This window comes from Trifolium pratense, linkage group LG5 (assembly GCF_020283565.1).
Source record: "Trifolium pratense cultivar HEN17-A07 linkage group LG5, ARS_RC_1.1, whole genome shotgun sequence".
Classification (NCBI taxonomy): domain Eukaryota; kingdom Viridiplantae; phylum Streptophyta; class Magnoliopsida; order Fabales; family Fabaceae; genus Trifolium; species Trifolium pratense.
Window position 1 is genome coordinate 37740314 of NC_060063.1, and position 26765 is coordinate 37767078.

Genomic DNA, 26765 nt, shown 5'->3' on the forward strand with positions numbered 1-26765 from the left:
AATACCTGTATCTGCTAGTTAGGTAACAGATGCACCTCAAAAACACTCCACCTCAAAATTTTCATTTTTGTAATGGCCGCTACTTAAATAGCATAAGTGTAAAAATGAAAACGTGTAAAGCGAGTCAGAAGCAAATAAGGCGGCAAAAGAAGATCTCTTGTGAAATATTTGAATTGGGCTTGGCCCATTAAGTTATCAGTGGACTGAAACAGCCCAAAAGTTAAGCATCTGTGCAACTTGATTTCGATTAATCCCAATTCACATTTCGTTCTTCTTGTTCTTCCGGCGCTGTTACACTCTCAGATAAGACTCTTCTCGCGACCAAACCCTAATTTTACAAAAGGTACGCCATAACCCTAATTCACGTTCTGTTACGTAATTACGCTTTATGTTATTCAATTGTTTCTTATTACCTGTGTATGATTTCGTTTTACGCTATATTAATCGAATTTTAATTTGATGTTTTTATTATTGTTATTTTCGTTCCAGATTTTTCACATTTGACGAACAATGTCGAAATTCTTTGCTCAGGTTTTGAATCTCTTACAATTTTCGATTAATTTCCTCATTAGATTGAAAAAATTATTAATTTTATTATTTTTGTTGTTTATGATTATTGTTAGGCTGGTGGTGGTACCTCTGATGATGATACTGATTATGATGACTCGGTTGATGATGTACCGATTGAACCTGATACCGATCCTTCAAAAAGTAAGTACATGGTTGATAATGCTAGTGACAGCGATGAAGACGATGGTCACAAGCGTGTTGTTAGGTCGGCCAAAGATAAGCGATTTGAAGAGATGGCTTTAACGGTTGACCAGATGAAGAATGCAATGAAGATCAATGATTGGGTGAGTTTGCAAGAGAGTTTTGATAAGATTAATAAACAACTCGAGAAAGTGATGCGTGTTGCTGAGACTGATAAGGTTCCTAAGCTTTATATTAAGGCTCTTGTTTTGTTGGAAGATTTCTTGGCTCAGGCTTTGGCGAATAAGGATGCTAAGAAGAAGATGAGTAGTAGCAATGCCAAAGCCTTGAACTCGATGAAGCAGAAATTGAAGAAGAATAATAAGCAATATGAGGAGCTGATTACCAAATGTAGGGAGAGTCCTGAGAGCGAGGAGGAAAAGGATGACGATGAGGAGAGCGAGGAAGACGATGAGAGTGATGGTGAGATTATTGAACCTGATCAGCTCCGGAAGCGGGAACAAAGATCGGATTCAGAACCTGACTACGATGACGGAAATGATGATGCTGGTGATGGACCTTGGGACCAAAAGCTTAGCAAAAAAGATAGACTTTTGGATAGACAGCTGATGAAAGACCCTAGGGAAGTCACATGGGATATTGTTAACAAGAAGTTTAAAGAGATTGTGGCAGCTAGGGGAAAGAAGGGAACTGGAAGGTTTGAACAGGTTGAACAACTTACCTTCTTAACAAAAGTGGCTAAAACACCAGCACAGAAGCTTGAAATTCTTTTCAGCGTGGTTTCTGCTCAGTTTGATGTTAATCCAGGTCTCAGTGGCCATATGCCCATAACTGTGTGGAAAAAATGTGTTCAGAATATGCTGCTCATTCTTGATATTCTAGTTCAATTTCCAAACATAAAGGTTGATGATTCAGTGGAGCCAGATGAGAATGAAACTCAAAAAGGGGCTGACTATGATGGACCAATTAGGGTTTGGGGTAACTTAGTTGCCTTCTTAGAAAAAATAGATACTGAGTTTTTCAAGAGCTTGCAGTGCATAGATCCTCATACACGTGAGTATGTCCAGAGACTCAGAGATGAGCCCATGTTTTTGGTTCTTGCTCAAAATGTCCAGGAATATCTTGAAAGGAGTGGAGATTTCAAAGCATCTTCTAAGGTGGCCTTGAGGAGGGTTGAACTCATTTACTACAAACCACAAGAGGTTTATGATGCCATGAGAAAATTGGCTGAGCTGACAGAAGGTGGAGATAATGAAGGCGAGGCTAGCGAGCAGTCCAAAGGGTTTGAGGATACAAGAATTCCTACTGCATTTGTTGTTACTCCAGAGCTTGTGTCTCGGAAACCCACCTTCCCGGAGAATAGCAGGGCCCTAATGGATGTATTAGTTTCACATATATACAAATATGGTGACGAGCGCACTAAAGCACGGGCAATGCTTTGTGATATATATCACCATGCTCTCCTTAATGAGTTCTCAATAGCCCGTGATCTGTTGCTTATGAGTCATTTGCAAGATAATGTTCAGCACATGGACATTTCAACGCAGATACTTTTTAACAGGGCTATGTCACAGTTAGGTCTTTGCGCTTTTCGGATTGGATTGATTTCTGAAGCACATGGCTGCCTATCTGAACTTTATTCAGCTGGAAAGGTGAAAGAGTTGCTTGCACAAGGCGTGTCACAAAGTCGTTATCATGAGAAGACTCCAGAACAGGTACTTGCTGATCCCCCTTCCCGAGTAGTGTTTAATTACATAATGTAGGAAATGCATTTATTTATTTATTGCGTGTGTCTGTGTTTACTGCTTACCACATATTATGGCATAAATGAAAAGCATCTCAAGATACCAAAATTCATGTCGGTATGTCACTTACCCTAACTGTCACGACTGCTGCAAGGTATTAAGGACTATATGCATTGTTTGGCAGACCTTGATTTTTCGCATGATACCTTCATTCCTATATGTTTGGAGAGAATTAAACAACCAAATATATATTTTTCTTAATAAGTGAAGGATAGTTTTGGATAGAGAATGTACATTGTTGATAAATTTACTGTAAAAACTATTTTTCTTAATTCTTGTACATTGGCAAAAAAGGTCTTACATATACAGATTTAGGTGTTATAATCAACAATGAAAAGGTAAACCTTTTCCTAATAAAGACTCCATGTCAAGAATCTTGAGTAACCTTTTGTTGAGCAAATGGAACTAGGCCAAAATTTCTTTAGTCCACCCTTTCGGCATGCTGGTGATCAGGAAAAGAGACAGATTGGAATTGCATTTGTCAGCTCTCTGCAATTATCTAGTTGTGATATGCTTACATGTTTATTTGTGTTTGTTTAATAGTCTAAAATTATTAATTTTATTAGATATTATAAATTCAATTTTGAGGCATAATAAAATTCCCAATGCATTTTAAAATGTTGCTTGTTGTAAGAAACTATCAGTTTAGGATATATGTGGTTCCTGAGTGGAGAAGTTCATTACTTGCAAATATAGGTTTGAATGTACTGGGCAAGTATTGTAGGATTGTTCTTTCTTTAATCTCATTTGTGGCTTGTGGGTCTATCAGTTGTAAAATAAGTATGGCTTTTGGATTATGGAAGAGACTTTCCTTACCTGCATATCAAATAGTTGAGGTTGACTGATAGGACTCGATCTCGATTACGATTAAACATTGATCAAGTAGTAAAATATAGAACAAAATAAAGTGTTATATTGAATATCTCATAGAATCAAGGTGATTCTATGGCTGAAATTACAGTAGAAATAGAATGATAAAATGCAGAAAATGTAAAGATAGGCTAGGTAGTTCGAGACACCTAGAATCTCCCAAGTAGAGTGACTACTAAAATAATTGCCTAAAAACAATGGCAGGGAACCTTCTCCTATTTAATCAATCAGATCCAGATCTATTTTCCCTTCCCTCACCGAATAAGGAAACATTCCTATAATGGTATGATTAGTTGTATCCTTCTTCCCACGTTTCTTTTTATAAAATCTGTCATAACTATCAATACCTCCCCCTTCAAAATTCTCCTTGTCCTCAAGGAGGAATCCTGAGAACTCTTTGTGCTCTTCAACTACCGGTTCCCATGAATTCTGAAAGGTATGTAGTCTCCTCCCTTTTACTAAAACCTCAACCTCCCCTTGTTCATTCCTTCTAATTACCAGGGCTTCTTCAGGCTCATCATCCAGTCGACAAACTTCATTCAAACAAGTAACTTTAGCCATAAAAGCATTGACTTTCCCTGGGTCCCATGGTCTGATCAAAACTATTGTGTAGTTGGACACCATTTCAAAACCAAACTTATAGTCTCCATTCCTTTTGTACACTGCTATCATTTCCTTCATAAAGTGAAGGTCATACGAAACTGTCATAAATGGAACCAAGACCTTGTGTATCCATGAATCATGCCCACACTTCCAATTCATCTCAATCAAAGCACTCACAAAAACATCTTCCAATATATCAAATATATTGAATATAGTAACGAGAGAAAACTCATTTAAAACATCAAATATTGCTTTGTCTGCATTTCCCCAGAACTTGACAACCCCATAGTCATTTACTGTATCCTCCTCACAAAAAATCATGTTATTGTAACTTGATATAATTTTAGGTAAATAAGAGAAGGAAACATCCAATTCATCTCTCAAGCTTGTTGTTGTCACATATAGTTGCTCTGTTGATTCCATACTGGTGGAAAGAAAACTACATTCCCCTTCACGAATCAAATAAGAATTACCAAAGTTAAAGCCAAGAGATGTTAGAACTCTTGCTGCAATGTCTTGAATATATGAAGGTACGCTGAAAAGTGCATCTGTTGCTAGGTTTTCCTCCATCTCAATGTTTTTATCTTCACAGTAAGCCAAACCAGTTACAAAACTTAACATAATAACCACAGGCCAGTCTAAGTCAAGCTTCATAATTTCCATTCTTCTATTTTTTGATGCAAGAGCTACATGGAAAAAATTTCTCCTATTCATGATCCTTTCTCTACTCTCCTTATTAATGAACATAAGTACTTTCTCACCTCTCAGTAATGTTTCAGTGTTCGGGGACCTTTCCACTAATTCCTCAAAAATTATGAGAGCACCATGACTCATCAAAGCATTAGTTGATAGTTCACATGGACCATTGGTGGGATTTATCATAAAATTGTAATTTTTCTTAGTAGCTGCTGATTGAGGTTTTGAAAAATGATCAAGGTTACTAACCTTTGCCATGAACTTGAATAATAAAGAAGTTTCCTCTGCATTTATTTTAGATAATTGTTCTCTAGAAGAAAACAATTTTTTTCCAGGATGTGGAGTTGAAAAGTAATCCTTCCTTCTAAGCTTCAAATTCCCATCATCCTTCCTTATGGCCCGATTGTTTTTAAAGCCCAGTAACTTTATGCCAACCCATATTACTACTTTCTTCAAATTCAAACAAAAATTATCTTGGGTCTGACCCACAAGGTTAAAAAATTGACCAAAGTCTCCTTGCAATTTGTAACCATGACACATAACAGATGATAAAGGGTGTCCACTAAGTGGCACATGGGAGAGAAGATGGGATGTGTGCTGACCTGCTGAGAACACGTGTAACAAGATGCTACTACTGTGCAAAATGGACTGCAAAGATTTGTACATCTGGCCCCTTGATTTTAGGAATATACCCAACTTGCATATTTCCGACTTTGCCCCTTGGCCTCTCCTCAGATTCACAAATTCCTTCAACCAAGGAAAGTCTTCGACGACGGCGGTCTCAACTAACGGCGTCCCGACGGCGGTTGGTGGCAATTCGTCGTCCGGTGGCTTGGGTGGTGGTATGATTGTGATATGAGAACAATCCATATGCCTCCTTCGTAAACTCTCCTTCTTCAGCTGAGTCGGGTTTCTCAATGGTTGTTTCCATGGTGATTCGTCCATTATCTCCTTCCACAGTGATTCCTCTGATCGTGGATGTACCGAAATCCCTGGGTTCCACGTTTTGTGAATTACTCCAACCACGATGAGCAGATTCGGATCCGGTGATTTTGCTTGCGGTGGAACCGTAGCAACTGAGTCGCAGTATGGCGGCTCTAACGTGTCCGATGGTTGTTCTGATAGCATTCCCGACAGTTTTGGTGGTGGCTTGGTCGGTGGTTCCAGAGCAACCACTTGCTCTGTTTTCTGCATCACACTCATCTTTTCTGTCGCAACCTTCACACCAGTTTCAGATACATTCACTTCTGTTTTCGGCTGAAACTCAGATTTGTTGAGGTGAATTTCTTCTTTGCGGTCGTAGAATATATCGTTACCACCATCAGTTTGCGGTGGTTGAGATCGTGAGTCCCACGACCACGTGCTATTATCGCTCCATTCCTCTTCTTCGTCATAGTGGTGCACCCTTTCCCGTGGTCGCCCTCGACGATGTTTACAACGATCCCGTTGTTCTAGGATGAGCTCGCGAATCTGCTCCACCGTGACTGGTGGCGGTCGTGATTGTTGTTTCAGAACCAATTGACGAAGCTGCTCAACTGCAACTTCAGCTTTGCTCATCCTTTGTTCTAACGCATCAACACGTTTCTCTATTCGATGATTGGATTTTGGATTGTAACCGAGGCTCTGGATACCAATTGATAGGACTCGATCTCGATTACGATTAAACATTGATCAAGTAGTAAAATATAGAACAAAATAAAGTGTTATATTGAATATCTCATAGAATCAAGGTGATTCTATGGCTGAAATTACAGTAGAAATAGAATGATAAAATGCAGAAAATGTAAAGATAGGCTAGGTAGTTCGAGACACCTAGAATCTCCCAAGTAGAGTGACTACTAAAATAATTGCCTAAAAACAATGGCAGGGAACCTTCTCCTATTTAATCAATCAGATCCAGATCTATTTTCCCTTCCCTCATCGAATAAGGAAACATTCCTATAATGGTATGATTAGTTGTATCCTTCTTCCCACGTTTCTTTTTATAAAATCTGTCATAACTATCATTGACTTTATTGAATCAACTCATTGCCGATTAGATAATTGGTTTTGCAAAAGTGTGCATGCATACATGTTATATTTGTCCTAATGTTAAAGTTATAGAAGTATTTAATTTATACATTGGGATAAAATTAGAAGTATTTATTCGCTAAATTAGCATAATTTCTTTCAGATTAACATATAATCTTCTCATTTTCTCATTGTGATTATTCTCTCTCGTCTGTTTTGGAATTGTGATAACACATTTTACTCTTTAATATTCCTTCAGGAAAGGTTGGAAAGAAGACGCCAGATGCCATATCATATGCACATAAATCTTGAGCTCCTGGAAGCAGTGCATCTTATATCTGCTATGCTGCTGGAGGTTCCCAATATGGCAGCCAATGTTCATGATGCAAAGCATAGGGTCATCAGTAAGAATTTCCGCCGTTTGCATGAGAACAGTGATAAACAAACGTTTATTGGTCCACCTGAGAGTGTCAGAGATCACATTTTGGCTGCCACTAGGGCTCTTATTAAAGGAGACTTCAACAAGGCTTTTGAAGTTATTACCTCTCTTGATGTATGGAAATTTGTTAAAAACCGTGACACCGTATTGGAAATGCTGAAGGACAAAATCAAGGAAGAGGCACTTAGGACATATCTCCTTACCTTCTCTTCATCCTATGAATCTCTGAGTCTGGATCAAGTCACGAAATTTTTCGACCTATCTGTTCCTCGTACTCATAGCATTGTGAGTAGGATGATGATCAACGAGGAACTTCATGCAAGTTGGGACCAGCCAACTGGGTGCATTGTTTTCCAAAACGTTGAGCATTCTAGGCTGCAAGCATTGGCGTTCCAATTGACAGAGAAATTATCCATCCTTGCAGAGAGTAATGAAAGAGCCACAGAGGCAAGACTAGGTGGTGGATTGGATCTGCCTCCTAGACGAAGGGATGGACAGGACTATGCTGCTGCTGCTGCTGCTGGCGGAGGTGGTGGAACAGGGCCTTCAGGTGGTAGGTGGCAGGACTTGTCCTATTCTCAGACACGGCAAGGGAGTGGACGTGCAGGATATGGTAATGCTGGTGCAAGGCCATTGGCATATGGTCAAGCAGCTAGGAGTGGCTATTCAAGGGATCGAGTGGGGCGTGCTGGTTATCAGAGTTCAGGGAGGAGTAATCAAGGGGGTTCAGGACTGAGGGGATCCCAGGGAGATGTATCTACTCGCATGGTTAGCCTTAAGGGAGTTCGTGCTTAAACAAGTTTACTAGAGACAGCAATAATACAGGTTTTCAGCATCTAAAATTTTTGTATGCATGTCGGTTTTGATAATTTGATTTTAGTACTAAAAACTTTATGGTTTTCATTTTTGTCCTGTTTTATTTTCTTGATGTACTTCATTTGAAGTTGCAATGATGTATTTGTTGGGTTTATTTTATGTATAACATGACATGCACTTCTTTTCATCATACCATTATTGAAAGAAGTTTTGACGCTCTTAGAACTAAACTCGTCCTCCAAGCTTTGAAATTTGGTTGACACAATCCTATTGTTTGTCTTTTTTTTCTTCTAAGACCTTAAATATTAACATGCTTACTTGAGCAACTTGAGCAGATCCTTGATTTCTATGGAGACAGGAACACAAATTAACATGCTTTTCTATAACAACCTATAATCATATTGTTTTCGTTGAACTAGAACAACTAGCTTGATGGCCGAACAAACATGAAGTTCATCCTCTAGAAGATCATCAGGATCAGGGCATAAGATCATTCAAAGTATTTTTGTATCTCGTTGATCTACTTGCTTGATGATATCTCCCCTAGTTTTACTTGGTCTTTATCCTCCAGTTTTTAAGGGATATTTCCAAACGATCCATTCTTTGGTGTATCTTATTAGTCACTTGAACTGGTCGGTTCGGTATCTTATTAGTCACTTGAACTGGTCGGTTCGGTAAGTAAGGGCTAATTCGAAGAACTTAGTGAATAGGGCACATGACAGGGATCTCCTTTATTGAAGAGCCACCCTGAACTTTGGCCAGGCCCCAGTCCCAGGGTTAGAGTATTCCCTATTCAATTATTTAGTTAAAACCAAGGTTGTCAGAATCGGACCGGTCATCGAACCGGCGAGCTCACCGGTTCAAGGTTTAATTAATCGGACCGGGTTCAATCGGGGTCGAACCGTTTTTAATTAAATATATATTTTAATTAATATATAAATAAATATATATGAATAATTGCTCAATATTTCATAATTTCACACATTAAAAAGATAAAATATCACAAGTCAAAATAAAATAAAATTTATAATTCAAACCAAATGAAAAATAGATGAAAAACAAAAACCTTTCCTATTCCTACAACGTCGTTGTTTTGTTTCAGATTTTTTTTTAAAAAAAAAATTAAAACGACGTCGTTTTTCCCTTTTTTTAAAAAATAAATAATAAAAAATCTGCAAAACTGCTTGAACCGCTCGACCGGTTCGCCGGTTTGACCCGGTTCGACCCCGGTTCGCGTGTTTTTTTGCCGGTCGGTTTCCTATCCGTTTTTTGCTCAAAATCGAACCGTTTTCATGACCGGTTCACGGTCCGACCGGTCCGACCGGCCGGTCCGGTCCGGTTTTGATAACCTTGGTTAAAACAACATGAAATTCGAATTGATCCTATGTCCCGGCTCTTTGGAATACTTTTTTTTAATTTTTTATTTATTTTATAAATGTGTTATTAGTGGGTCTCCTATTCCAACCATATTTTTTCCATCCACAAGATTTCATGAAAGATTATGACGTACCAATTTTATTTACAATCTCATCTCATTTAATCACATTTACAATTGTACTATGGACAAAAGTTTGTTCTGTTGTTCAGTGGAGGGTCAAAACTTCTTGTTTTTGTGTTGTCTTTTACTACCAATTTTGTTCAGTTTCATGAACAGTTTCTAAATCAAACATAATACAACAAAAGTTGTTCAGTCCAATCTCCTGTTTTTTAGCAGGTCAAACAAACCTCATGGTTATGCTTATGAATCCAATCCTAGACTGTTTCTAGGAATTCTTGGTGACTAAGTTTTTTAGCAGGTCAAACGAACCTCATGATTATGCTTATGAATCCAATCCTAGACTGTTTCTAGGAATTCTTGGTGACTAAGTTTTTTAGCAGGTCAAACGAACCTCATGGTTATGCTTATGAATCCAATACTAGACTGTTTCTATGAATTCTTGGTGACTATTGATATTCCAATACTATATTCATCAATTTAAAATTGATTCCATGCAATGCAATGAACTAAAGTAAAGAATCAAAGACCATTCCTCGTCATAGATTGCTTCCACAATTATCAAAAGCCATTTAGGAGAATTGCGTACCCCAATCATATCACACTTGAGGATTCGGTTTCATGAGTCAATAGTGAATATGGGCATTTGAAATTTAGTGTGTGAATGTTTATCTAGTGAAAATTATACTATTATATAGAGAAATAAGAGAATAATAATCAAACCTTGATTTGTCTTTCGGTGCTTAGAATTCGATTCAAACTATGAGGAAACATGCGATTTCCAAATACGTAGAGAGGGGATAAAATAAAGGAGAATATTTGGCTTCATGAAAAATAATAGTGTAACTTAAAAGACAAAATTAATTCAAAATTTAAAGTCAACTTTAACGTAATTAAATGAGCTTTTTTTAGGATGAATCTTTTGAAAGAATTCAAGTTTGATTTCTGATGGAAATAATTTTTTGTAGACTTTATTTACTTCGTGGCCGAACTTTAGATTACCGGTCTCCTAAAAGACATTGAATTAGAGTTTAGTAAAAAAATACTTCATGATGCCAATTGAAAGATATACTAAATCAAAGATATACTAAAATACCCTTATCATTTGTTATATTTTGCCAATTGGAAGATGTTGTAATCAGAGTTCAAAAACCGTTAAAAAATAATTTTCAACCGTCAAAGAGATTATTGGGTTGAGTCATGGGTACAAAGTATGTTACACCATGCACTAATGATGTTTGAATCATGTTCTGACCGGGCTTTAAATAAGACTTTTGTTTGATGACAAACAAAGTTCTAAGTTGAAGAGAGCTGATCAGTGCTAAAAAATAATGATTTTATATGGCTAATCCAAGCGCTTATTAACTTTTTTTACAAGGTATTCAATATAAAACTTCAACTATTTGTAAATGTTGGATGAAAATAGTAACAACCATTTATAGCATTTCTATACCTGGCATTTTTTGTAGCAAAATGGAAGCTTTATGGACTTGGACTTTAAAAACTCAATTTCTGATCAAGTCTGCAGTCGCTTAGCGAGTAAGAAGCGACCAAAGTCAAAACGTCAAAGAAATCCAAGTCAGGGTTGGTCGTCGGGTGAGCAGGAGTGACCATGGAGCGACCGCAAACAGAACGTTTCAGTTTTGGTCGCTTGGTCACTCTCTCAAGCGACCATCCAACGACCAACAATGAGCTAGAAGCAAGCCAAGTTGGAGAATGAAGAACTTTTGCTTAGGAAAATTTGCTCAGCGAGCACTACATTCACTCGACGAATTTAGGAAGATATGAAAGGCGGTTTGCACAGCTGGCAGAAACTTCAAGGTGAAGAAAGCTTTTGTCGTTGAGCGACCAAATCTGTCGCCGACGACCTAAGGTGACTTATATAGTTGAGTTGGAAAAGACTTAAGAGTGAAAAAACATTTGTTGTTGGACGACCAATTCATCGTTGAGCGACCATATCAAAACCTTAACACTATAAATAGAGCTCAAAACAAAATTTAGTTTTAGTTTAAGAGTCATATTGATGAATGTACTTTATTGAACGAGTAACAAAACTTCAAATTTTAGTTTTTTCAGGGCAGACTTGAAATTAAAACACAAATTTATCGATCACGAGGACATGCATGTATGAAAAACTTCTTCCTTACAATTTTGTTTCTTTGGCTTCTTTAAAAAAAAAGTTATTAATTATCATTATTTAGGAAAAAATAATATGCATGCAATAATGCAATAGAATTGTTAATTTCACGACTAATTCAAGTGTACGTGTATTGGAATAAGTGAAAAAGGCTTGAATTGAATGAACATCTTAAACAGGTGATGTTGAAGTATCATGTAGTTGATATGCCTCGATCAAGGGATTGAAATTGAATATCGTGAAATATATAATACAGTATTATTAGAATAACGAATAAAAATGAATAAATAAAATGCACATAAGAATATACAAACAAAGTTATTAGAGTTGCACCAATCGTGTCTACATCTATGATTGTAGTTTTTGGATTGAGCATTTCTTAGAGTTTTAGAATATAATGACCAAAGTGTCCAAGTACTTTACCTTTAAACTGTTTTTTACCGAGCCAAAATGAGACTACAAAGGTTTATAAAGAGTCAAAGGAAAAGAAGCATAAACAAATCATACTAGGCCTAAACAAAACAAATGACTAGACCACCAGTTATGGTAGTTTGAAGCTAAAGTAACACTCATCGTCTTCAACCACCTATAGAAAAAAAGTTTGATCTTGTCCGACAAATGAGTCAACCTACCTTTAAACTGTTATGTTTTCTTACAACCACTTTCAACTCCACTCACCATGTTGTATTTACATGATTCTATTGAGTCGGAATTCTTTACCACGGAATGTCTAATGTGGATTGTTATGTCATAATCTCAACCATTAATCTCTTTTTAGGACAACTTTTTTGTTTTTAATATTTCTTTTTAAAATCAGTCGGCCATTAGATTATTAGAAGCATAATCGATGACAAAAGATATTGAGAAGGAGAGGATCCTTTTCGGAATCTATTAGTATTGGAACATAAGCTTTGTGAATTGAAAATAAAAACTCTAGAGTCCCACATCGGATAGTAAAGTATGTGACACAAGTTCCACATTGGTTAGATTACATTACACATATTGTTTAGATTCCTACATCATATAAAGAGTACCAAGTTCAAAACACTTTCGAGCCACTTCACGCTCTTTTTTTTCTTGTCCATTTGGAGAAAATTCTCCCTTCAATTTAAGAATGATCATAATATCATTGTGCCTTCGATTTAAGACTAAACATAGTACATCATTGTCCCTTTGGTTATGGTATCATTGTCCCTTTAGTTTAGTGATCCTAGTACCATATTGAAGTGGTCTGAGTACCGTATTATAAAGTAGTCTTAGTGTCATATTTGAATGATCTTAATATTATATTTGAAGGTGTATCTCTAAAACGGATTCTAGAAAGCAGTAAGACTCCGATATGTTGTATTTTATGGATAAAATTATTATTTTTATATCGGATAACATTAATGAATTAAATTATAATATATGTTATATCAATTATTAAATTGTTATTGTCCATGATATTTAAATATATGGTTAATATTGTATTGGACTTTATTTGAGAATGACCCGTGATGGGTTGATTCATTTGTTTGGTTAGTCCATTTGCGAGATCCCTCTCTCTTTTGGTGGTTATATATTTTAACCATCTCATTAGGTCAAAATACACACACTTAAGGAATAGGGTAATAACTCCCAAACTCAAAGTCAGGTTCTTTCTTCTCTCAAGTCAATAGATTTCGCTATCATGCAAGGTACGATTTATTCGATAATATGTTATACACATGTATCTAAGATTTAGATTTATTGTTAAATTTCAACAATTGATATCAGAGCCTAATAGTTATATTGTATGACTTTTTGAATCATATGTTTTTCTGTGAATCGTATGAAGTTATTGATAGTTTTAGAAACAATAAAAATGATATCATATAGGGATTATCTCTTTGGGCTCCAAGTTCAGGGATATTTTCCCCTACGGCGAAAGGGATGACAATAAAATTTCACGGAAGTGACTTCGGGGGAGGGATCGGGGAAGTAGCCCACCCCCGCAGATTCCCCGACCCCGACCAAATTAGGTAATTATCCTTAATTTATATATATTATATAATTTTACATAGTGATTATTTTTTTCTCTTTTTATATAATTATATTTTACAAAAAAAATATAATAAATATATATTAGTAAGTACTAGAGGAGTCGGTAACTCATGATTAGTGATCGTTCTATATTTCTATTCCCTAACCCATGTCCAACCCTAAAAGAACGCACCCTCCGTTCTTTTCTTTCTACCCACCTTCTCTTCCACTCCCATTGTCTCCTCTACTTGTTTCTTGTGTTCCCACTCTCATCATTTTCCCTCCTACAATCCTCCTCTGTTCTCATCATCACATCCACTCTTCTATGTTGATATTATTGTAATAGGGATTTTGCATATTTATACCGTTATTGAAGCAAGATTTTTTATATAAAAAAAGAAGAAGAATAAATATTGAAATATTAGTGTCGTGTTTTTTTATCAAAAAATATAAAAAAATTGTTTATTTTTAATGTTTTAATTTGTTGGGTCACGAGGGGCAACATGACTCGCCGCTTGACCACCTTTGGCATGATGACTTTTGTCATTATGTGTATGGGTCCTCTAACTTATAAAGTGTCCAACTTTCACTTTTTTAAGCAATGTGCGACTTAAGTCACCTCACATTGGCTACAACATGTTCATGGATCTACACGGATATATTGAAAATGCGTGAGAATAGGAATGAGAAAAGAAATCCCCCACCCCCACCCCACCCCCAAGGTCAAGAATGGGAACGAAAACAGAGAATATATTCGGAGGCGGAGTAGATCAGAAGTACATCTTCCAACCATTCTCTACCCCGTTAACGTTCCTACTCTCATAACGTGCTTTGGTCAATCTTATCTAAGATAGACAATTCTATGTTCAGTCTCTTAATACGTAAATATGTTAGAATTCTGTCTCTATCCTAATTCTGTTAAAATATCCTCCACTTATAGTCAATATGTGCCATAATGCTCAACAAATCTTTTCTCAAAAAAAATAAAACAACTTAATGATAAAATCAATTTGGTGTAGTTTTAACCACGTCTACTATATATCTTGCTACCTTTCGTGATGCTCTAATAAATTATTAGTCCAACTCACATATTCGGTCCCTAGGTGAAAATATTCATTCCTATGCTATCTATCTATAGGTGTTGGCTTGAGACTTTAGAATGTGTTCAGGTTTGATTTTTTTTATGCTAATTTCAGTAGGCTAATCCGTACAGAGCAAAAAATTATGACCTTAAATGGGACCTCCGCAAGTAGACGGTGGGATTGATCCTCTCAAATTAGTTGGTTCTTGAGTCAGATACCGAGTTTTAAAAAAAAGTAAACTATCTATCCATACATTATATGCACCTATATAAATACATATCCATACCCTTAAGTTTATTACTCAAAATACAATTCAAACAAAACATAAACAATATTAACCAAACAACTTCTTTGAGAAAAATGGCACCTCAAGCAGATCTTTCTATAGCCAAAATTGGTTATGAGATTGAAAAATTCTTTGGGAGGCAGAAAAGTTTTGGCAATAATAGCAACACTCCAGCAACACAAAATCTTTGTCAATACAAATTTTATCCAACCTATGGAGGAGCTACTACAGTTACCAAGGTGGTGCATACAAATGTTGAAGATCTTACTTGCAATGAAGCTGCTTCAAGATTTATAGCTGAAAAGAGAAAAGATCAAGTGCATGTTAAAGGTTTGGTTGGTCAGTGATCATCACTAATTAATGTTTGTAATATATAGATTAATTAGAACTCTTCTTGAGCAGTCTAGTTAATGTTGTATACTAGTACTATAGAAATCTTCTTCAGCAGTAAAATTTATATTACTTCTGATTATGATTTTAAATTGCAGTCTGTAATTGTATTGTAACCGTAATCTAAAAGTTTTAGAAGTTTTTGCTATGGCAACATACACAACTACAAATATTGTTGTATTTTGCCATAATATCAAGGTTTGTAGTGTAACTGCCACCACAACTGCAATTTAGTCTACTAACTTGTAGTATGTATATATGTGAAATATGTGTAAACCAGCTCGAAGACTAACACGAATTTGAAGGTCTTCGGCAACTTTAAGGGTATGTTTAGCTCGGAGATATACCGTGGAATGGAATGAAATAAACTAATTAGATTTTATGAAATTGATGTTATTGAATTCCATTTCATTCAAGATATGTTAAGAGCTAATATATACTATATGTTATAAGTTATTTTTCTCATAATCCTAACTACTTCTCTATTGTGATTTTTGTGTACAAACAAGTTACAAATCATGGCTTTGAAACGATAATGAATTTCCAAAGCTCATTTGTGGTCTTGGCAAAACCAAAATTTAGGTAAAATTTGAATAACTTAATTGAATTAACTATGGGTTGCTAGCAATGTACAACTTGCAAGAAAAAAAGAGGCTATGTACGCGTAAGGTTTCATGGCTGTCAGAATTTCCATGCATTCACGAATCAGTTATCGATAGACGTTCAATTAAGATTAGACAGTCATGCGACAATAATCCGAATACAGGGAATCCAATTTTGGCTATGCACCACTTGCATCACTAGCATGTTAATTAGTCTCAAGGTTTTGAACAACAGTATGCTAACGTGATTTTCTCCATGACATCGTTTATGTCGCATTCGTGATTGCAACTCAATCTATACAGTTGTATAAATTGCATTTGACCGCGATTCACAATGTTAAGAATCGCGGCACAATGGTTTAAAATATTAATTTTTTGTTGAGTACTTTAATTTTATGAAGTTGGTGTCAAATTAGTCTTTTCTAAGAACTAAATTGAGATTAAAAAAAAAATTAAGACTAACATAGAAAAGTAAATTCATAAAGCAAATTACTTGTATAGAATAATTTCATAGACAGAGACAGATAAAATATAAAAATATTCTCTCTTAATTTGAGAAAGCCACTGAGAGAATATTTCAGATATTGTGGTGACAGCATATTATTTTTCCACCAAGTGTTACATTTTATTTTATCCTTTTGTGCTAATGGAATGTGGTAGCTAGAGAAAATATAGCATTCCTTAGAGAAAATATTGGAAGAGAAAGAATTTAGGAATTAAAATGAATATAGAGCATAAAGTAAGAATTTAGGATTTACCTAACATTAATTCTCCACAGATTTAGATTCTAAAAAATAGAAATTAATTTTAACCATTTATTTTACCACAAAACATCTTAGCTAGAAAAAAAAAGGATCATTTCAATTTTTCACCACTTTTTTCTCCTAGCCTCCACAAGAGGCCTCTTAGTAAAAAAAACTAAAAAAAATTATAAAAGTAAAAATAAAAAATACAATAATTTTTTTTTTTTTTTTGAAATTGAGATTCTATATGGCAACTGCAACAAAAGTAGTTTTTTTAATTTTGTGTTTTGCATTAGTTTGTAATTATGTTGATGCTAATCCAAGAATTAGGCCAGAATCTGGTCCTGATATTTACAAAGGTAAAAATGTAGCCAAAGATACTCTTGCTCCTGGAGAGAAAGTTGTTAATGTTGTGAGCCTTGGAGCTAAAGGTGATGGCAAATTTGATTGCACTCAGGTAGTTTCTATAAGATTTTTATACATTTTGGCAAATTTTATTGAACAATATATATATATATATATATATATATATATATATATATATATATATATATATATATATATATATATATATATATATATATATATATATATATATATATATATTTGTTTTTTTGGCTAATTAATTATGTTGATTTGTGCTTTAATTTTATATTAGCTTTAGGGTCAAGTCTTGTTTAGAATAAGCAAGAATAAGAATGTTTATAGATAGTGTTTTTATTCACTTTTGATAAATTTTTTGAAGAAATGTTGGACTTTAGAAACTTTGACAATTAGGGCTTGTTTGAAACAATTTTGGTTTTAAGTTTTTAAAATGTGTTTTATAAATGTGTTTAAAAAATTGTTTTTATAAAGATAAAAGCAAAACTCCTACCAACATAGTGTGGCACAAGTGGTAGATACTTGGGTCCCTTAATCATTTGGTCCTGGGTTTGATCCCCGGTCGGTGCGTATGACAAAACATTTGTTGGGAGAGGTCAACCCTTAAATGGATCTCAGTTACACATTTGTTGGGAGAGGTCAACCCCTTAAATGGATCTCAGTTACCTCGAGGGAATTAGTCTCTGCTGTTGCGCGGGGAGGATACATTTGGTTTACCAAAAAAAAAAGGAAAACTCCTAAAACCTGTTTTACTTTTTCAGTTTTTTTTTTTAATAAGCTAAAATGAGATATATTACCACAACAGCCTCCTCAGCACAAGACGTAGCAAGATAGGCTACAAAAATTTACAAAGAGTCATAGAACAAAAGCAAAAAACAAATCATACAAAGACCAAACAAAGCATAGGACTAGACCACCAACTATGGTAGTTATAAGCTAACGTAACACTCGTCGACTTCATCCACCTAAAAGAGAAAAGCTTGATCTTGTCCAACAAAATATAGGGTATGTCTTCTGATCCTGTGAACAATCGATGGTTTCGCTCCGTCCATACAACCCAAACGCAAGCAAGTCAAATGAACTGTAAAAATGATCGATGCGCGCGAGAGCCACCTGCTGAAGATGCAAACTGAACAAAATGGTCACGCAGATTAGTGAACTCCACCAAAGGAATACCAATCCACGAGCGCACTAAATCCCAAAGAGAACCAACAGTACTGCAGGAGATAAATAAGTGATGGGTTGACTCGGCCTCTCCACATCCAAAAACGCAAGAGTGAGCTGTAGAAGATAAAACACCTCGAGTAACTAGGTTTACTTTCGTGGGCAACCTGTCACGCAATAAACGCCACGCGAAGATGGAAACATTCAAAGGAACCTGAGAGTGTCAAATGAGTTTATCCACATCATCCATAGTAACCGAAACATGAGAAATAAGAAGCTGATAAGCTCCTCTAACAGAGTAACCTGTGACAGGATTAGGGCTCCACTGCCACCTATCAATAGAATGAGCCTGCAAGAAAATGTTAAGAATTAAAGTCTAACACTCCCCTAACATCTCCTCCTCCTAAGCCCTAAGCTGTCGCCGCCACACCCACGCCTCGCCACCCTCCCCCCACCCTAAAGCAAACATCTCTGCCACCGTACACGATTTGGTCTCTGCCAACTCAAACAGTCGCCCAAACCGCTGACACAAAGGAATCCCATCCACCCAGGGATCGGTCCAGAAAAAAGTATCTGACCAGTCCCCCACCCTCTTTACCACCTGCTCCCGAAACCAACTGCCCTCCGTCTCACTCCCTCCATCCCTAATACGCGCTAACTCCCTCCACCACGACGACCCTCTCCGGCCTCCATCTCGGAGTCTACCTCCCTCAATCCCATATCGAGCTGCCAACACTCTAAACCACAACCCCTCTCTGTCCACTAGCAACCCCCCCCCCCCCCCCCCAAAAAAAAAATAAAAAAATTTAATGAAAAGAGATTCGATAGAGGAAATAGTACCTGAGGGAGCTTTGAAGAAGGAAAGAGTGTAGACAGGAAGAGAGGTCAAGACAGACTTTAACAGAACCAGACGACCACCAAAAGACAAGAAACGACTCGTCCACCCAGACAATCTTTTCTTTATACGAAGCAACACCGGTTCCCAAAAACTCAAACGTCTCGGATCACCCCCAATCTGAAGACCCAGATAAAGGAAACGGATCTTTCCCACTTTACAACACAGAGCAGACGCAGCTTCGCCCAACTAGGAATCAGGAATATTAACCCCAACCAATAAGCTTTTATTAAAATTAACTTTCAGGCCCGACATAGTCTCAAAAAGCACAAGGACTGCTCGCAAAGCCCGGATGTTAGCCCAAATTTTAACCCCCAACAAAAGAGTGTTATCTGCGAACTGAAGGTGAGACACCATCATCGAGCCTTGCTCACCAATATTGTATCCCGTAAACAGATTTTGCGCTATCATCGCCTCCATAAGCACATTCAGACCCTCAACAGCCAGTAAAAAGAGAAAAGGGGACAGCGGGTCGCCTTGCCTAAGACCCCGCTATAGAGGAAATTCATCGGTCGGACTGCCGTTAACTAACACGGACGCCGTAGCCGTACAAACACACTCTCGAATCCACTTCCTCCACAGGGTTAGAAATGACATTCTCCCCATAACATTATCCAAATAGCCCAACTCCACTGAATCATAGGCCTTATCAAAATCTACCTTAAACAACATTAGTTCCTTCTTATACTTCTGCGCCTCATCCACCACCCCATTTGCAATGAGTATGCCGTCAAGGATTTGCCTATCCTTCACGAACGCCGTCTGAGATTCGGAAATCACACTACCAATCACTACACGCAACCTATTCGCTAAAACCTTCGCCAAAATTTTATACAAGCTTCCCACAAGCGAAATAGGACGGAAGTCGTTCAATCTTTGGGGACTATCAATTTTAGGGATCAAAGCAATGAAAGTAGAATTTAAACCCTTAGTCAACTTGCCATTACGATGAAAATCAAAGAGAAAACGCATAATGTCGCCCCGTAGCTCAATCCAGAAATCTTTAATAAAACCAAAATTAATCCCGTCTGGGCCAGGACTTTTAAAACTATCACAATCCCACACTACTGATTTCACCTCAGCCTCTGAGAAAGGTTTGGTTAAACCAGCACTCTCAACCTGGTTCAACCTTTTGAACTGAAGGTCGTCAACCCAAGGACTTTCAAAGTTAGGTGCCTTGAAGTGCAACTCAAAATGTGAAAACACGGCTTGTCTGATAGGGATCACGCCCTCAACATTAACCCCATTCACCTGAATAACAGACATAAAATTCCTACGACGACGCTCCGCCAAAACCGAATGGAAATACTTCGAATTGGCATCACCTTCCTTAAGCCACAACGAACGGGATTGTTGTCAACTGATGTTGGCATGCAACCGCGACAACGAGTGAATATCAGACGAGACCCCATGAAGTTCCATCAACTCCTCCTCAGTAAGATCATCTTCCTCCCCCTTCTCGTCAAGAGTCGAAAGCCTACCTTTCAAGGTCTTAATGCGTCCGGGAATATTATGAGTATGAGCCTTATGCCACTCTTTTAGACCTGCCTTAATCATCTTAAGTTTTTCCTTGAGCACATATCCTCCCCATCCATCAACCTAGAACGAATTCCACTTCTCTCTCACGAACAAGTTATAGCCGGGAATATCCTTCCAACACTTAAGCATTCTCAACGGACGGGAGCCTCAGTCTTCCTCATTCGCAGACAAAACCAAGGGACAATGATCAGATAACCCTCTCATCCTAGCGACCTGTCTATAGTTAGGCCAGGCCAGACACCACTCCTCAGAAAGAAGGAACTTATCAAGACGACTAATCGAAGATCCATCCCCTTTAAACCAAGTAAACTTACGACCAATCAAAGGAAGATCAATAAGGGTATTATCTTCGATAAAACGAGTGAAAGAAACATGATCCAAAGAACGATGATCACCTCTAGACGAACGCCTTTCATCAACATGTTTAACAACGTTTAAAAACTGATATACATAAAACAATTTTTAAAAACTCTTTTATAAAATTAAATTGCAGATCAAATTTTTTAGATTTAAATTTTTAAAACTAAAAACTTTTTTTGAGAAGAGAATAAAAAAAAAACATGGTTTTATTCTTTGGTATATGTTGGTAAATATTTGTTCATGTTGTGACCAAATCATGTGAAGAAATAAGATCATGTTGGAGTTTGCAAGATGTCATTAAGCATATTGAGACGGTTTGAATGTCAAATTTCATTTTGTGCTCATTAATGATAACATAATGCATAAAAACTTCATGATTAGACTAATTTGCGTCTTGGAATCAAATGCTTGTAGCATTAAAACTTCAAAATTTTAAAACTTAGAAAAGTATATGAAGAAACAATACTCACATGCCCTTTCTTTTCAGTTTTCACCTTGTGCAACCAATGTTAAGAAAAGGTGCTTACATTTAGGATGATAGTATACCTTATGTGTCCATCAAGTTTTTCAGAGATTAGTCACTGTTTTTTTTTTTTTTTTTTGAAAACTAAGATTAGTCATTGTTATATAACAATAAATATTTTGTACCTATAATATGGTTAATAAAAAGTGTTAAGAAATCATAAGATCAATGGAACAAACACAAAATGACCAATCAAAGCAGAATCCTTGCAATTCCTGTATGACCACACAATGTCTAATACATAAAATATACGTAACACCAACACATTTGATATCCGGCACGGCTCTTCGACAGCTTGTCGCCGCACCAGACACGTTTTCGACATGGATCGTACCGACCATTTCTGACATGTTTTTGAAGTATTAGTGTCTTGTTTGATATTTGAATTTGTGCCAGTGTTTCATATGGTAAACCAATCAAAAACATTAAAGAAATACTAAAATAATAATTAAGAAGAAAAGCATCAAAACCAAAATGGGCCTTATTTGGTTATACATTTACATGCAGGCTTTTATGGATGGATGGCAAGCAACATGCAAGTCCAAAGAACAAGCCAGGCTTCTAATCCCTCCAGGCACATTCCTTGTTTCTTCAATGTTCTTTTCAGGCCCATGTTTGACTCCAGGGCCTGTAACAATCCAAGTTGTAGGCACAGTTTTGGCCACAACAGATATAAGTGAATATGAGAATAGTGAATGGCTCATGTTTCAACATATAGAAGGGCTTAAACTTCTTGGTGGAGGTACTTTTGATGGGCAAGGTCAGGATTCATGGGAACATAATCAAAATTGTGAAGCTGACCCAACTGACCAATGTGTTAGGGCCCCAAGTGTAAGTTCATTATCTAAATAATTCTTGATTCAGTTAAAAAAATTGTTAGTGAATGTTTACATTCAAGCCGTAAGATTGTTAGAATTACGATGAGTAAGTCAACTCAAACATGGATAATAACTCATATGTCATGTTAGTATGTCAGAATATTTGCATTCAGCATGACATGTAAGTCATTGTCCATGTGTGCATTGATTTGATCAAAATCAGTGGGGGCGTTTGAGCGGTATGATTGTCAGAATTACGATGAGCAAGTCAACGCACATGTGAGTCACTGTCGACATGTGCGTTAACTTGGTCAAAATCAGGGGAGACCGGCCTTTTGCAAAAGGAGTTAAAGTTAGGGGACCGAAAATACTATTATGAAAATTAAAGGGTTAAAATCGCAAGTTTGTAAGAGTTAGAGGTCAAAACTGCAATTTAGCCTAATTTAAAGTGAAAATAAGCTTAGCATTATAAGAATATTGTATTTTTGAAAATGCAGAACCTTTATTTTGATAGAGTGACAAATGGAGTTATACAGAACATCAAATCTGTAAATCCAAAAGGCTTTCACATTTTTGTTACTAACTCTGGAAACATGAGACTTCGATTAATTAAGATCAATGCACCAGCTACAAGCCCAAATACTGATGGTATTCATATAAGTCATTCAATCAATGTGAAAATATCAAGAACAAGTATTGAAACAGGGGATGATTGTGTCTCCATGATACAAGGAGTCAATAATGTTACAATCAAGAGACTCAAGTGTGGTCCAGGACATGGTTTAAGGTAATTTAATTCTTGTCTACAATTAATTTATTTGATATGTTATTGAGGCCCATCAAAATTAACGATTTATGAATTTTTATTGAATACCGTTAATTTTGATGGGTCACAATAACATATCAAATTATTTTCAATTTTCTAAAATTTGACGGAGATAATCTATGCGATATAAACTTTCAATAGATCAGTAAATATTGTAAAATTCGTATTCGTTATAGTGTTATTCACGACATCTGCAATGTGCATCGTACACCACTTAACCAACTGGTTCATATTAGACAAAGCCACACATACATTAATACACATAAATTTTTGAATGAAAAAAGTAAAATAAATATTGATATTTAATTTTTTTGGTTCTATGTATACATGATAGTATTGGAAGTCTTGGAAAGTATCAAGATGAGCTACCTGTGAATGGTATTAGAGTCCAGGCAACCACATTAGTTGGCACAACCAATGGCCTCAGAATTAAATCATGGCCAGATAAGTATACAGGTTCTGCATCAGATATACATTTCATTGGCATTACTATGGAAAATGTTAAAAATCCTATCATCATTGACCAAGAATATGAATGCGATCCAGAATGCAAAAAGAAGGTTTGTGTGTTCATATTTCTCTTTCTTTTTAATTCATTATTATTACAACAAAATTAAGATAATATAGTCTATTTATCTTATATTCCATATATCATCTATCTGGTCATAGTTATATGGTCACTTGGATCACACTTCAGATGACCAGTTCTAGGGAAGAATGTGTCTTGAGAGTTTAACATCGAAAGATGATAGATTTATAAGTGTTGAGCAATTCTCACCTTATAAATCAATTTTATATGGGTTGAATCAGCCTCGACTCAAACATTTCAAGGACTTTGGTCGTCATAGACTATATTGAATCGATTTATCAAACCTAATTGAGATAATTTTTGTTTATCTTCTTAACCTTTGTGACATCCAATTTCAAATTTGAATTGGAGCATACTAATTTAGACACTAATTATTATTTTTCTACTTCTATGCAGCCATCACTTGTAAAGATAAACAATATAGGATTTATAAATATAAAGGGAACAACAATTTCTCCAATTGCAGTAGACTTAAGATGTAGCAAGCAATTCCCTTGCCAAGATGTTCAACTTCGTAACATAGACCTCAAGCTTGGTACCAACCCTACTACATCTAGATGTGCCAATATCAAACCTATCTATAGTGGCATACAAATACCACCACCATGCCCATAAAAATTTATCTCTACTTTCGACCCCGGCCTCCATCATTCTGCAACAAAATTAGAGACAAATTTTATATTTTTTATTTTAAATTTTCATCGTCAATTTAATTATATTTTTTAATAGTTGATTTTTTACTATTAAAAAAATAATTGAGTTGATGACGAAATTTAAAATAAAATATAATAAATTTGGGTGCTATTTTTTAGCAATAATTGGTACAATTTTTTTTAACCAATTAGGACAAGGTAAAGTGCTATTTTCACCAGCTTGACTAGACATGATCTCCTATCCAACTCACTTTTACAAAATTCTCAGCCATCTTTATTTTATTAATTTTTTCTAGAAAGTTGGCAATTTGTAAAAAAAAAAATAGTGTGGATTAAGTGATTTTGGATTTGTTAGCTTTTTTAGGTACAATGTAAAGAAAAATATGGTTTTACCTTTTGATTTTCTACCCTACATTCAACCGCCCACCATCAGAGACTGAATCTGAAGGGGTTGTGTTGTTTCAAAAAGTTAGGCCATGAATTGTGTAAATTAAGTGAATGATGAAAGCAGTTTATGTCAAAGGATTTTTTATTCTTGATTTTATTTATGACACTGAACATATTTTTCAATTTCAACTGTTTAATTTTAAATTAATAATTCTAATCTTTTACCATCTAATAAGTGTCAAGTTTACATTAATCGTGTCCTTTATCTAATCTATTGGTTAAAAATAACTTGCTCTTGGTGGGGAAGTTTATTACTTCCCAATGCTAAATGCCACCATGAAAATTATCAATTTGTAAAAAAGAAAATGATATTAATAATTAATAGATTCTTTTATTTTATTCTCTCCGTCCCATTTTAAATGATTTTTTATTTTATTTTAATTTGTCACAAAATAAATGACTTATACAACTTCAAAATCATTTTTTCTAATTTTACCTTTTATGTGGCCCCTATTTATGTGTGGTATACTCAACCAATTTAATCATTACTACTAGTAATGGAAAAGGTAAGAGCAGCTTAGTAATTATACAACTCTCTTTTATTTATACATTTTTCTTAAAGTATGTGAAATGTTCAAATATGTCCTTTAAAATGGACGGAGGAGTACTAGGACTATTCAAGAACACGTGTACATAACTTATCAAATGCAACCCTTTTTACTAGACACATGGCTGCAATGTCTTGGGGCTAGGGGATTACCTATACTAGGGTGGTAGTTGAAAAATTCCACCAGGTGACCAAGCCAAAGAGGGGTTTGTGGAAGGAAAATTGAAAGATATGTAGATTTAATTGCATTTTTAGCCGTAAAATATTGTGATTTTTTAATTCAACTTCTTTTCAGCGATTTTGGTCGTTCGTAGGGATGACAATTTGACTCATACCCAGTGGATATCCGCAAAAAATACTCATAACGAGTAGGGTAAAAATTCGCATTTTGGATAGGGCACATGTATGAGTAATTTACCCGCAAAAATAACGGGCATGAGTGCGGGTACGGGTACCTTTGTAAGGATGAGTTAGGCCCAATACTCATTTTTAAGAGTTGGAATAATGTTGGATGCTATTAGAACAAATTAAAATGGTGTGTCTAAGTTTAGTTATCATATTTCTTTGATTATTATGTTGTTGAATTGTCTTTTTGAACTAGGGATGACAATTTGACCCATACCCAGTGGTCACCCACAAAAAAATCCATGATGGGTAGGATAAAAACTCACATTTTGGGTACGGGCATAGGTATGGGTATGGGTAATTACCCGCAAAAATGAATGAGTATGGGTGCGGTTACGGGTACCTTAGTATCCACCCCGCCCCATACCTGCATAATATATATTTATTTACTTTATATATATTATTATATAATTATGTATATCAATTTTAAAAAATACAACACTATTAAATTATTACACATTTTTAATAAAAAAATTTATTTATAATATAATACAAACACAATATGAATATGTCAATAAATAAATGAACTTTAACATGAGGTTAACAAAATGTTTATTTATAATTTTCATGAGTCAACATTACAATCTTTTAAAAAAAATAATTATATCAAAACGATATGATATTTTATAATTGATCAATATATTTTTAGTAAAATTGCGGGTAATAGGTACGGGTATGGGTATCTAGGTACTCATATGGTATGGGAACAGGTACAAAGGTTGTTACCCACGCGGGTATGGGGATGGGTACGAGTATTTTTTCAACTTTGTGAACAGTTTGGGAAAAAAATTTGGTCCTTTTTATCAGTGCAAGGTTGCCCTCACATAAGTTTTTATCAGAACTTGTCTTTAAACTAATTCTGCACACTTAAAATAAGTTTTTAGTATCTCCAATTGTACATTTAATACTTTGTTATCATCAAAAGTTTAATA

At 35.7% G+C, this 26765-nt stretch overlaps 2 protein-coding genes across 2 annotated transcripts; both read left to right on the forward strand.

Annotated features, from left to right (window-relative positions):
- The first annotated feature begins 201 nt into the window (after positions 1-201).
- LOC123883716 (eukaryotic translation initiation factor 3 subunit C-like) lies at positions 202-8180 on the forward strand. Its single transcript, XM_045932613.1, has 4 exons — positions 202-343; positions 490-531; positions 624-2426; positions 6955-8180. Exons 2-4 carry the CDS (start codon positions 511-513, stop codon positions 7927-7929), a joined length of 2799 nt encoding a protein of 932 aa, XP_045788569.1. The 5' UTR covers positions 202-343; positions 490-510; the 3' UTR covers positions 7930-8180.
- A 13842-nt stretch (positions 8181-22022) lies between these two features.
- Positions 22023-24396, forward strand: LOC123886586 (polygalacturonase-like). The gene is made up of 4 exons (XM_045935890.1): positions 22023-22379; positions 22864-23153; positions 23527-23752; positions 24178-24396. Exons 1-4 carry the CDS (start codon positions 22023-22025, stop codon positions 24394-24396), a joined length of 1092 nt encoding a protein of 363 aa, XP_045791846.1.
- Positions 24397-26765: the final 2369 nt, after the last annotated feature.